This window comes from Schistocerca piceifrons, chromosome 3 (genome assembly GCF_021461385.2).
Source record: "Schistocerca piceifrons isolate TAMUIC-IGC-003096 chromosome 3, iqSchPice1.1, whole genome shotgun sequence".
Taxonomy (NCBI): Eukaryota; Metazoa; Arthropoda; class Insecta; order Orthoptera; family Acrididae; genus Schistocerca; species Schistocerca piceifrons.
The window spans coordinates 309,800,839-309,815,306 of record NC_060140.1 but is presented as its reverse complement, the minus strand read 5'-3'; the positions used below and the strand labels follow the sequence as shown (position 1 = coordinate 309,815,306).

Here is a 14,468-nt window from a genome sequence, read left to right as displayed (position 1 = left end):
TAAATAAGTATTACAGTAGTTGTATTACATGTTTATTACCTTATAAATAAATAAAAAACGTTTTTTATTTTAAATTCAGTGCATTAGTATTTGTAAAATGACTCTTAGTGTTCATTAAAAATGACGATCATTCCACTTGGGACCTGTGGAATGGTACATTAGCTTATTTGTTTTAGTTGTAAATATTTGTCATGTATTGTTGTTTTTCTGACATGTTCCACATCCAGGAGGACCTCCTCACTACGGATCAATTGGAATGAAAGTAAATCTAATCTAATCTAATCTATAAGAAACTAACTACCACAGTAAAGCTAACAATCCTCAGCAAAATAAATACAGTAATATCAAACATAGGTCTCTACCTGAGATAGAAATTTCTGTGAATATACTTCTGAAGCACAGCATTATTTGAGAGTTTGTCATGGTCTGTTGGAAAATTTGGAAAAAGAAGAAATAAATAGGTTCTCCACAGAATCGAAGAGAAGAAAAATAGCAACGCTGTGCACGTTTTGGATATAAATTGACCTTTGGTCTTTGGGCTGCCCACATGTAGGAGTGGGGTCTATCACCATCGACCCTCGACCCTTGACCTAGACCATGACCTTGACCTTGACTGACTTGTGACTCTTACGTGATCATGAAGGTCATGCATGATAGCCAGCCACTGTGGCCGTGCGGTTCTAGGCACTTCAGTTTGGAACCGCGTGACCACTACGGTCGCAGGTTCGAATCCTGCCTCGGGCATGGATGTGTGTGATGTCCTTAGGTTAGTTAGGTTTAAGTAGTTGTAAGTTCTAGGGGACTGATGACCACAGATGTTAAGTCCCATAGTGCTCAGAGCCATTTGAACCTTTTGAAACATGCATGATATCATTGATGACCTTGAACTCATAATGTCATCAATCAATCAATCAATAACTGTAATTAAAAATCCTCTCTCCTTCTTACAAACAGCCAATCAAAATGGAGTATTAAAAATGAAAAATCCAAGTTGTCAGGAATAGGCGAACTATTTTAGCTGAAAATTAAAATCCCCTTTTGAAGCCATTTTGACTATTTTTCGACTGTGACTGTCTCAAAAACCTTTACATATTAAAATTCCCTACCCCTCCCTTGGCTATCACCACAGTGCAATACTCTTTTATCTCCAGCCAATCATACACAGTATTAAAAGAAATCCACAGTGGTGGAAATAGTCAATTGAGCTAGTACCAAATTTAAAACTCCAACCAACCAGAGCATAGAATTAGAATGACATGAAAAAATTTTCAAATTAAATTATTTCCAATGTACACATCAAGGCATTTCTCTTCCCACTCCACTCTTGTCTCCAGCTCATCAGGGCGCAATATTAAACATACGAGATGATGTAAAGAGACCGGTTGTGCTTTAAACCACAGCCCCTTCACTTTCTAACCAACCAGAGAATAGTAACATTACCTTGTATTGCATTACATTAATACTTGTTCCATCGATCATTAATACAACATTTCATAACGATGTGGAACGTGTCAATTTAACATAATGTTTCTTTACACAATATAATTAATCTCTTCTTTCTCGATTACTACTTCATATCTAAAAATTCATCTATTGAGTAGTAGGAGCTGTCATTCACAAACCCTTTCAATTTCTTTTTAAATACTGGTGAGCCTTCTGTCAGACTTTTAATACTATTTGGTAAATGACCAAAGATTTTTGTGGCAGTATAATGCACCCCTTTCTGCGCCAAAGTCAGATTTAATCCAGAAAAGTGAAGCTCATCGTTTCTTCTACTGCTGTAGCTATGCACTTTGCTGTTATTTTTGAACTGGCATGTGTTATTAATCGTAAGTGAATATACAAAGTAAGTATTGTGAAGGTACTCTGAATATCCCAAGTTCGTTAAATAAATGTCTGCAAGGTGATCTTGGCTGGGCTCCAGTTATTATTCAGATTAAACTCTTCTGTATAATGAATACTTTTCCTCTTAGTGATGAATTACCTCAAAATATGAAACCATATGAAAGCAGTGAAGGAAAATAGGAATAGTAGGCTTATTTACTGATATGTTTATCACCAAAATTTCCAATAATCTTAATAGCATAAGTAGCTGAATTACAAAGTTTCAGTAGATCAGCAATATATTTCTTTCAATTCCATTTCTCATCAATGCACAAACCCAGAAATTCTGAATATTCTGCCATAGCAACAGACTTCTGTTCAAAGTCTGTATTTATCAATGATATTATCCATTTACTGTACAAAACTGTAGATACTGTGCTATTTTCTAATTAATGTGAGTCAGTTTGCAGAGAGCCAACGGCCTTGCCGCAGGGGTTACATCGGTTCCCGTCAGATCACAGAAGTTAAGCGCTGTCGGGATGGGCTAGCACTTGGATGGATGACCATCCGGTCTGCCGAGCTCTGTTGGCAAGCGGAGTGCACTAAGCCCTTGTGAGGCAAACTGAGGAGCTACTTGACTGAGAAGTAGCGACTCCGGTCTCGGAAACTAACATACGGAGATTTTTTTTTTTTTTTTTTTTTTGTAGTTTTAGGGCGCACAGTAGTGGTGTGCTGACCACATGCCCCTCCATATCCGCATCCATGACGCCTGTGGGCTGAGGATGACACGGCGGCCAGTCGATACCTTTGGGCCTTCTTGGCCTGTGCAGGAGGGGTTTGCAGAGAACCACTTGCTAATTTTCTGGAAGACATTATTTACAATTTCCTCAGCTAATTCTTGTTTGCTGGGTGTGATTATTATAATTGTATCATCAGCGAAAATAACTAGCTTTCCATCTTCATGACTATAGAGTGGCAGGTCGTTATTATATATTAAGAACAATAAGGGATTGAGAACAATAGGGACTCAAGACTGAAAGCTGTGGGACACCATTCTTGATACCTCCACAGTTAGAGAACTCTGCTGATTTTTGCAGACTATCTGCACTATTAATGTCTACCTTCTGCATTGTTCCAGTTAAATGTGAATTAAACCATGTGTGCACTGTCCCACAGATACCACTCATGAAAAATTCCAGTGGTGGATGTTCAGTTATTCAGAGTATTTAATATTTGATCAGTGAAAGCATATATAACATTTTCTGCTGGCATTTTCTGCTGAAAAGCCTTTTGAAAACCAAACTGACATTTTGTTGGCACTTTATTTTTACAAATGTGTGAACCTACTGTTGAATATATTACTTTTTAAAGAGTTTTGGGTAAAGCTGTCAGAAGTGAGACTGAGCAGTAGTTGTTAGCATCACACCTATTCCCCATTGTATGCAATGGTTCAATGATAGCATATTTCAGTCTATCCTGAAAAATGCCCTATTTTGGTGAGCTGCTACATGTGTGACTGAGAAACCTACTTATCTGTTTGGACGAAGCTTTTAGTACTCTGTTGGAAATGTCATCAATTCCATGTGAGCTTTTACTTTTGAATGAATTTATTATTTTCCTGATTTCAGTAGAAGACGTGGATTTAATATCAGTGTTATCAAATTGTATAGGTATTGCCTCGTCCATGTACAGCCTTGCATTTTCTAATCAGTAGCCACATCAAATTTTCTCTACAACACCTAAAAATGATTGTTAACAATATTTTCTACTTCTAACTTTTGTTAACAAACTTTTCAGTGAGTTTGGTAGTAATAAAATCTTCCTGTGGTCTCAATTGCATTGTTTCCGTTTTAATAATACTTCAAATTGTTTAATTTTATCATAAGAGGCTGTTAATCTCAGACATTCTACTGGATTTTTTAATATCTTTTTTTAATGCCGTAAGTAGTTTTTATAATGTTTGACTTTTTCTGGATCATTACACATTCTGGCTGTAAGTTACATTTCACTTTTATGTTTACAAGATATTTTTCTCCCTTTAGTAAGCCATGGCTTTTTGGCTGGTTTCATACACTTATGTTTCACTGTTTTCTTAGGGAAACTATTTTCAAATATACTCACGAAGGTACTGTGTAATAGACTAAATTATAAATTAGCATCAAGTGCCCTGAACACTTCGTCCAGTCTTACTGTTACAAGCTTTCCTTAAAATTTGCAGTTGTTAATTCGTTAATTGAATACACTCTTTTGGAGGATTGTTTTGCAATACTGTGTGGATCTATGTCATATACTGTAATTAGTTGTTCCTCATGATCAGAAAGACCATTCTTAACACTAAAAGTTATTATTTGATTAAATGTATCTTGACCTTTAAAAACATTATCTACCAGTGTGCTGCTTTCCTGTACTATCCGAGTAGGAAAATGAGTAACTGATGCCAAATTGAAAGTAATGCTTAATGATGACAGATATTCTCTAAAATATTATGTAAGCTCAACTTGATCAGATAAATGAAAGGTATGCATTATTTATGTAAAGTATCATACGTACGCTGCATAGCATTCCATCTCCTTCACTCCTCCTCCAGTCAGAGCCTCATACTACTATTACAATGTAGCCCCCATCGGGGCTGTGCTCAGAAGTATCCACAATATTTATCAGAAATATAAGCAGCTATATTCTCATTAGTGAGTTCCAAAATATCGATTACCAACAGGCACACCAGCCACAATGACAAATTTAATTTGAAGCTATGTATCATCCACTTTAGAATACTGGAGTGAGTCTATAACACACTCCCTATAAATAACTAAAAACCAACAATTGCTTATTAAGTGTAATTAACGAATTAGTAATACTTAGCTATCGTACATGAATTTTACTTTAAATATTATTCCAGAAGCACTGAAAAAGAAGAAATAAAATCAATTGTTTACTGTCATCAACAGATGGCTACACTGTTAAAAGTGTCAGCTGTTCGATCTTTGTACCACAAGTTTCTTGTTGTCACTAGCAGATGTTTGCACTAGTAAAAACATTAAGTGTTCGTTCTTTGTACCGCCCTGCAGAAAATAAATGTTAGAAGTTCTGTCCATGTACAACACTTGGTGTAAAGCACACTAGAAGCTTAATTAATTACTTTCCACATCTGTGATGCTTTTCAAATGTCACAATATTCTTCCCAAGTCTAAAATAGCAGCAAAAATACGTCTGACACGCAAAGAAAGTACAGTGCTTACGTCAAGCATCGTAATACAAATTTCACATATACCCGTAGTTGTCAGATTAGTGCCTAAAACACAATTGTCCACACTAAAGCAAGTACTGTAATGCTATTTGGATTCCTAAATAGCTACCAATAACAATTTGCAACAGACGTTAGGCCCTGGAAATCGATGTCCAAAAATAACCTAATCAGGCTTATAACTGCAGAAAATAAATGTTACCTAAAATACAACGCTAAGCACGCGAGCACAAGCAAACTCACAGTCTGAAAGTAATTAACTAGGCCTACTCCTGATGTAAATCACAATACAACCTCAAATTAAATATTTCCGCACTTACATTGTTCTCAGTTCCCAATCTGGGGAGGACAAAGATAATGCACTATTAGAAACGTATAGTAGATGGCAGTCATTGTTATTATTACTAATGTCTCCACCAGACGTTATGTACAACAACTTGTGACAAAATTTTCGTCCATAAATATGTCGCGAAGGCATGCTAAAAGGCTTATAGACTTATTCCTATAATCAACTATTAAATGACAGTACCATCTAATCAGTTAACGACACACACAACATAGCCAAAAGACAAACATACATCATATTAGGAAGGAAGGAAATACGCGTTCGATTTTAGGAAGGAAGAAGATGTTCAGTTTTAGAAAGCAATTAATGTCTATGTTATAAAGATACAGAATGACATGCTCTGTTTAAACATACTCATAAGACACTCACGAGATGATCAAAGCCAACAAGAGAGAGGTGTGGCATTTCAAAAAGCAATGTTAGGGTCTGTATTCAGAAAAGAAATAAAATTATTTATCATTTATTGTATTAGACGTAAGGTAACCACTTGCAAGATCTATGTAGCGTCAAATTAAATATATACAGTAGGAAATTTACTGTATAACGTATTAAACGACACCCTGCTTACATGCTTATCGTAATGTGTGAGATCTCTACGAAAATTAAAGCAAAATAAAATTATGTTAGATGTAAGATTTCTCACACTTTGCAACCACAATGAAGCTTCAAACTGAATATTGTACACCTAGAGTCTTGATTACTTAATAAATTAAACATAATGTAAAATTCATCTAGGGCACTGCTGTAGATCTAATGTACAGAATTTAAGATCCAGAAGCCGACATTCTTACCTTGTTGGAATACTATTTACGGCTCAATAGCGTCATACTCTTTATACAAAACACAGACGTCCACCATTCCCTAGGTGTCCCCCATTCCTCTCCTAGGTGCTCGTCATTCGCCTCATAATCTCCTAGGTTTCCACCACACAGTAACACCTCACATCTAACGTATTTAGGGACTGATGACCTCAGCAATTTGGTCCCTTAGAAACTTGCCACCACCACCTAACGCATAACGCCTCATGTCTTAAATATTCCCTCAACTAAAATGGTCTATTCTATTTCTTAAAATACACACAACATTACATTCATGTAGACTAACACTGCAGATCTACACTGACGGAAAAAAATCGCAATATCAAAAAATTATTAATGTTGAGTAGTGAAATTTTGGGAGTACATTTGACTAGCTAACGTATTTAAGTGTTTAACATTGCAAGATCACATGTTAATGAAAGCGCGAGATAAGCCATTGCAAATGTGAAATGTTAGTACATTAATAACTGGCGCCCCCATAGTGCACATCTTGTGAATGGCTTCCTTCAGGATAACGACATCGGTCGACTAGAGTGGCCAGCATGTTCTCCATACATGAACCCTTTCGAACATGCCTGGGATAGATTGAAAAGGGCTGTTTATGGACGACGTGGCCCACTCTGAGGGCTCTACGCCTAATCGCCATTGAGGAGTGGGACAATCTGGACCAACAGTAACTTGATGAACTTGCAGATAGTACGCCATGACGATTACAGGCATGCATCAATGCAAGAGGACGTGCTACTGGGTATTAGAGATACCGGTGTTTACAGCAATCTGGACCACCACCTCTGAAGGTTTCAATGTACAACATGCAATGTGTGGTTTTCATGAGCAATAAAAAGTGCGGAAATGATGTTTATATTGATCTATATTCCAATTTTTTGTACAGGTTCCGGAACTCTCGGAACAGAAGTGATTGCAAAACTTTTTTCGATGTGTGTATTTATATAGAGTATTTACATATTCGTTCCAATACTCCACATGTAATGATATATAACATCGATTTAAATTTACTGATGTGACTGGTGAGCTAGTCCGTAAATGATTTCTTAGGATGTTAATAATGAAAATATAATTGTCATTTTTTTACAGTTCCGAAAGTTTTATGTATTTCTTGATACATATTTCAAACACATTTCCAAGTGTGACTACGTTGTGTTACCTGTAGTAATACTAGGCTCTGATTGGAGGACAGGAGAGAAACGTTTGCAATGTACTTTTTGATAAATATTTCAGATCGTGCCAATACTTTTGAGCGTAGTTCGGATGGATCTACATTGAGAGTGGCTCTTTCATTTTAATACTAGGCTCTAATCAGAGGAGAGGAAATGGAGGTGCATTGTGCAGGTTACCTGTGTGTGTGTGTGTGTGTGTGTGTGTGTGTGTGTGTGTTTTATAAATAATGTAATGCATGTCTCTCACTTTTAAGTTGAAGTTACATAAATTTTTGACCTCATATCAGGCGCTGTTTTATAACAGTACACTCTGACAAGCTGGAAAAAGGAGGTGGGGTATAAAGCAAAACTGGTCTGTTTCCATCAGCTTGCTACACTATGACTGGTTGCAAATAAGAAGAAGAGAGGGGCCAAGGACTGTGACTTCATGTGTATGTTGGAAATTTGACATCAATCTTATGCATCATTTTAATAATTTCCTCTGACTGGTTAGGGCTTTAAATTTATGACTAACGCAATTGGACATGCCCATCAACTTGGATTAATAGTGCACTATGACTAACTGGAGATAAGGAAGAGGATCAGGGAAAATAATTCTTAATTTCCTGTTTACACACTAGGGTTAGTTTCATTATCTTGGGTTTTAATACTGTGCTATGATTGGCTAGAGATGTGGTTACACCGTGGTTTGTTGGAGTTAGGAAGGAGTTTTCTTTTCAACTTTTCATTAACATAGTTGGGACATTTCCATCATCTTGGCTCTTTCCTTTTTAATACTATAGTTTGACTGGCTAGAGATAAGGAGGGGAGAGGATTTTTAATTTATAATTGTTGATTGATAGATTGGTTTTATTGAGTGATGATGTTATGAGTTTGAGGTCATCAGTGATGTCATACATGACCCTGATGACCACATGACAGACACTTGTGCGTCAAGGTCAAGGTCAGCGTTCAGAGGTTATTGATTCCTGCCGCTGAATGTAAAATCACAATCAAATGTCAATTTGTATCCATAACATACCCAGCATTCTGAGGGCAAGGAATATATGGCGAACACTAAAAGATGACAGGACATATGTTAAAACAGCAGGAAATAACAGCCATGTTATTACTATGAGATGAAGAGGTTGCCATGGGAGAGGGTGTCTTTGCAGGCTGCATCACAGAAATCAAAGCGTTGATGGAAAAAGAATATTGGATATAATGCAAAAAGGTTAAGAGTGATAAGAGTGATCAGAGTGGCCCTCACCTTAGTCTACACTCCTGGAAATTGAAATAAGAACACCGTGAATTCATTGTCCCAGGAAGGGGAAACTTCATTGACACATTCCTGGGGTCAGATACATCACATGATCACACTGACAGAACCACAGGCACACAGACACAGGCAACAGAGCATGCACAATGTCGGCACTAGTACAGTGTATATCCACCTTTCGCAGCAATGCACGCTGCTATTCTCCCATGGAGACGATCGTAGAGATGCTGGATGTAGTCCTGTGGAACGGCTTGCCATGCCATTTCCACCTGGCGCCTCAGTTGGACCAGCGTTCGTGCTGGACGTGCAGACCGCGTGAGACGACGCTTCATCCAGTCCCAAACATGCTTAATGGGGGACAGATCCGGAGATCTTGCTGGCCAGGGTAGTTGACTTACACCTTCTACAGCACGTTGGGTGGCACGGGATACATGCGGACGTGCATTGTCCTGTTGGAACAGCAAGTTCCCTTGCCGGTCTAGGAATGGTAGAACGATGGGTTCGATGACGATTTGGATGTACCGTGCACTATTCAGTGTCCCCTCGATGATCACCAGTGGTGTACGGCCAGTGTAGGAGATCGCTCCCCACACCATGATGCCGGGTGTTGGCCCTGTGTGCTTCGTCGTATGCAGTCCTGATTGTGGCGCTCACCTGCACGGCGCCAAACACGCATACGACCATCATTGGCACCAAGGCAGAAGCGACTCTCATCGCTGAAGACGACACGTCTCCATTCGTCCCTCCATTCACGCCTGTCGCGACACCACTGGAGGCGGGCTGCACGGTGTTGGGGCGTGAGCGGAAGACGGCCTAACGGTGTGCGGGACCGTAGCCCAGCTTCATGGAGACGGTTGCGAATGGTCCTCGCCGATACCCCAGGAGCAACAGTGTCCCTAATTTGCTGGGAAGTGGCGGTGCGGTCCCCTACGGCACTGCGTAGGATCCTACGGTCTTGGCGTGCATCCGTGCGTCGCTGCGGTCCGGTCCCAGGTCGACGGGCACGTGCACCTTCCGCCGACCACTGGCGACAACATCGATGTACCGTGGAGACCTCACGCCCCACGTGTTGAGCAATTCGGCGGTACGTCCACCCGGCCTCCCGCATGCCCACTATACGCCCTCGCTCAAAGTCCGTTAACTGCACATACGGTTCACGTCCACGCTGTCGCGGCATGCTACCAGTGTTAAAGACTGCGATGGAGCTCCGTATGCCACGGCAAACTGGCTGACACTGACGGCGGCGGTGCACAAATGCTGCGCAGCTAGCGCCATTCGACGGCCAACACCGCGGTTCCTGGTGTGTCCGCTGTGCCGTGCGTGTGATCATTGCTTGTACAGCCCTCTCGCAGTGTCCGGAGCAAGTATGGTGGGTCTGACACACCGGTGTCAATGTGTTCTTTTTTCCATTTCCAGGAGTGTACATGTTGGGCAGAACATCTACGTGACGGGTACAACACACTTCATCCACTCTGCACATGCGCTTCTTTACTAGTAGTTAAGAAAATGCTTTGTTGCATGTCACTATATAGACTATGTCATTATTCTGCAAGATTCGTTATATCTTCTACTGTAAATGGACGAAAACGATAATAATGGATATTGCCTGCCCTAGTGTTCAGCCTTTTATTTTTTCTACAATGACAAAAAAGCCATCATTTGTTTTAACTAGCAGACATCTCGGCTGGAAATAGCTGATGTATCTGAGATAATGTTTAGGACTAAGAGGAAATTCACGAATTAACTGGAAACTAATACGACAGATACAGGTGTTTGTGGTATGCCATGATATTTCAAACATGCAAATAGAACGTTAGATACAGTATTATAAGCTCAAGTAGCAACCATCAAAATACTTATACCAAACCGTCATCTACAGGGTAGCAATTACAAGATAACAGGCCAAATATAACGGACCAGACTGCGTTTTCACATTTGAGAGTTCAGAACTGAACAAGAGCGTGTTCAAATTATGAGCAAAGGAATACTCATGGTCATTCGTCACTAAGCCCACCGTCAGTGCCAAGCCGCAAAGACCCAACACAAATATGAAGGCATCTCGCAGTTCATGGCTCTCTTGGAATGAACATAAGATACACAAAGAATAAAAATGCCTAAATGCCGATGCTTAAAATCAGGTCGAATTCAGAATTTTCTAATGAGAAAATGTGAAACCTTCTTCTTCACACACAGAGAGACAGGTATATATTTGCTTTTCTGAATTAAGCTGATGACACCTCCAAAACCATCCGCCACCAGTTACTAATTTTTGTGTCTGATGCTACCCTTGGTGGTCGCAGTCATATTGTAGTGTTCATAGGACATCTTCTGTCTCTTTTTCTTCAATTTATTTTTCAAGCGAAAACACTCTAGGCTGTTCTATTACATTCGCAAACTTTGGCGAATATTCTCGAATGTTAACGAATGTTCTACGATAGCTGCAAATATTATTGAACATAATTTGGAAATGTCACATATCACATTCATCGGCCCTTCGGCGAAATCATATTACAGATACAGGAACAACTTAATGGAAATATGTATCTGCTTCTACAGAGAAACTATGTAAACAAGAAAATGTTTGTGTCCTAAGAGTTTCAGCAACAGAAAATTGCGTTGTACAACAAACTTCTTCTCTGGCCTTTTTCCTGTCCTGCTGGTCTCGATTTGGCAGTGTTAGTGGTAGAGGGCAGCCGGATGTCTTTCCTGTTTTTGCAGACACTATGTAGGCATGTCAGTGGGCGGCTCAATCAAACATCAAGAGAAAACCCACTATGATAATCTATACATAACAACTGCAACATTAAAAAATCTGACGAGTGACATAGAGACAGACTGTGTGTGTGTGTGTGTGTGTGTGTGTGTGTGTTTGTGTGCGTGTGCGCTTGTAAGTGAGTATTTTGGAGGGGAGAATGTATGTGTGGGCATTTGACGAAAATTTGACAAATATATACTATAATGAAATAGTGTTAACTGTATAATATATGATATGGCTGTACGAGTGACCTGAATAAGAAATGAACAATAGACTTTTAACAAATTTTCGTACATTGTGAGTGAAAGGAAAATGTTTCATGACATTTAATAATTATTGGACGTTTGAAAATAGCTGCATGGATTTAAGTGTCGTTATTGATCTTTTTAAGAGTGTAGTTATCACACACACAGTCTTCGAAACCACAACAAGGTTCCCTGCCATACTTTAAATGAAGATATTTTTGCCACATTATAAATGTGTCGTGTCACCTTCGATGCCTTTGTCCTATTACTAAACTAAACAGAAACACAGATCGGAAGTATGTTTACTCTGCAAATGGCACTCTCCTCACAGACCTCACAAATAGTATTAAGCTTGTTAAAATCTGAAATGTTAGAACATATTTGCTATCACAAAATTCAAAAAGTCAAATGACATTCCAAAAGTTTAAAAAGTTCTAACGAGGCAATGTTGTGCTAATGAAGACACTTTACATATATAAACTGTATACTAGTTGGAAACAAAGTACTCTGACAAACCTGTAGTTTGATACCAAGTATGTTTATTATATTTATTTATGAAAAATAATTAATTATATTTTTCCACTCTCAATAAGAGTTTGGTGCCAAATATGATTAATTAACTTCACTATTTTATTTATTTATTAAAAATAATTAATTAGTATTTTTCCACTCTCAGTACATTACTTATCGTTATAACGGGTTCTCCTGCCAGTTAATGTTCATATGATATCAACACCGCCACACTGTATTTCGCCTTCAAAATTATGCATCTTCATAGAAGCATTATCACTATCAGCAACAGATACGCAATGAAATTTAAGAAATGTAGTCATACTACTTTCTTTTACCTCTCTTCATTTCAGAAAGAGCACAGAAAGCAACCGCCAATGAAGGTATCGAGAACACAGCGTTTGACAAAGGCGTAACACCGATGGCTGATGGAGACAGGACGCAGAAAGGTCGTTGGAAAGCCAACGTACCTTAGAATCCGTCCCTTGGACACTGGAACTCTGTGGTAAATACATTCGCATTACATGCTAGTTATAGTTTCTTAAACTAAGCAATTGTCACTTGTATGTACGTTCGTACCATTTATCACATCCCTATTCTTGTCTCTGCGGCAGGTACATAGATTTCTACTTCCGCTAATGTTTATAAAAGCCATATCCAGTCATGTCACTGACAGATAGCTAAAAACGTTTGTACCTGTCGCTGCAGTAGCTGAGCTTCAGTATTAATAACTGATGGCGCATCGTATGTATTTCTACGTTAGACACCACCTGTGTAGTCGAGGCTGCCGAAAATGCTTCACTCAGGTGTGCTGAAATCTAGTAGTTCCGCACCTGGGACATTACAGCTCCCTGGGCCGACCTCCTTTCTAGGGGCGGCTGTGCAACGAAAAGGGAGCCTTGGGTTGGAGGCTGAGGAGAGAGCGGTCGTGCATTCTGTGTTTAGTTTACTTACTAACAGACGAAATGGTACGAGAACTTAATTTCCTAATTACTAGTATTATAGATTAAAACCATGTTTTGGTTACGAGTTAGTTTAGTAAAGAGTCAAGATCAGCCGAAGTAAGAAATATAAAAATGAAAATATTTTAATTACAAATTTATAATTATTAATACTTCAACATGCACAAGCCATTATGTCAGCAGGTTTTCTGTCTTGGCGTCAAGAGCGCTCCCGTAGTGGATGAACTCAGCCTCACAGCTCTGACAAGAGATTCCTCAAGCCGGTTCGGCGCAAGCTATCCGTTCAGCATTTTTTTATTGTACCCGCAACTTACCTTTAAATGGTGCTTTGTTGATTGTCACAAAGAATGAGAATGTGATATAATATAAATTCCTAGAAAAATAAGATCACACTAGTCAATGACTTCGTGTTAAAACTAAACTTTGAAAAATTTCAATGAAATAATTAAAAATACTTTTTTTATTATCAGAACATAAGGTAATTATGTGTAAGAACTATCCCATTTTTCCAGCAATGATTACAGAAGTATATTGAATAAAGCAGAGTTTGTACATATGGTGAACTTCGAGTGTGTTGGTCATTGTTGCAAGACAGAAAGAGAGCGCTGAGGTGAAGAGGTTGAGAATCACTGGTCTGATCTATCACTTAGCTTTTCGCTCCTCGTGCAATAAGGCCTCAACGCACGCTAACATGGCGTCACTCTACACCTAAGTCTATACTCCACATGTGACCTGAGTGGGCGTACTGGAGGGTTCTTCAGGTCTTTGTAATCGAAAGTATCCTGGCACCTACGGACCTTAACAAAAGGTGTGTCTACCCCTCGCCTTTGTTACGGATTACACTTTATTGGGGTCACATTTTCAACGAGTTGCCTCAATGCCTGTGCAGGAATAGTAGCCCATTCTTCCTAAGGAGCCGAAACCAGAGAAGATAGTGATGTTGGATGTTGCAGTCTGCAGCGAAGTACACGCTCTAACTCATACCAAAGGTGTTACATTAGGTTCAGGTCGGAACCCTGGCCAGACCAGTCTGTTTCAGGAATGCTGTTGTCCACAAACCATTTCGAATTGTTCCCCTACCGTCGGCAGCAAGCAAAGCAGTAAAATATGTTCATATCTTTTCGTATATCGCGTCTTCTTAAGGGCAATAAGTGAAACACCATCTACCCACAAAGAAACCCCGCCATACTGTAAAACCATCTGCTCTGCACATCACTGTTGCTTTTACATGAAAGTTGGTAATGTTCTGCGGGCATTCGCGAAACCTTAACCCTTCCACCAGATTGCAACAGGGTATAGTGATTCGTAACCCCAAATAAATCGTTATC

At 39.2% G+C, this 14,468-nt stretch overlaps 1 protein-coding gene across 3 annotated transcripts in view; it reads left to right on the top strand.

Moving 5' to 3' along the window:
* Positions 1-14,468, top strand: part of LOC124789532 (sialin-like) — a 139,417-nt gene that overhangs the window by 118,004 nt on the left and 6,945 nt on the right. For all 3 annotated transcript variants that reach the window (XR_007016129.1, XM_047256929.1, XM_047256927.1), the window contains one exon: positions 12,532-12,683. Coding sequence is in view for 2 of the 3 variants with exons in the window: in XM_047256929.1 (XP_047112885.1) it covers positions 12,532-12,653 (122 nt within the window). In the remaining variant the exon portion in view is untranslated. The remainder of the gene's footprint in view (positions 1-12,531; positions 12,684-14,468) is intronic.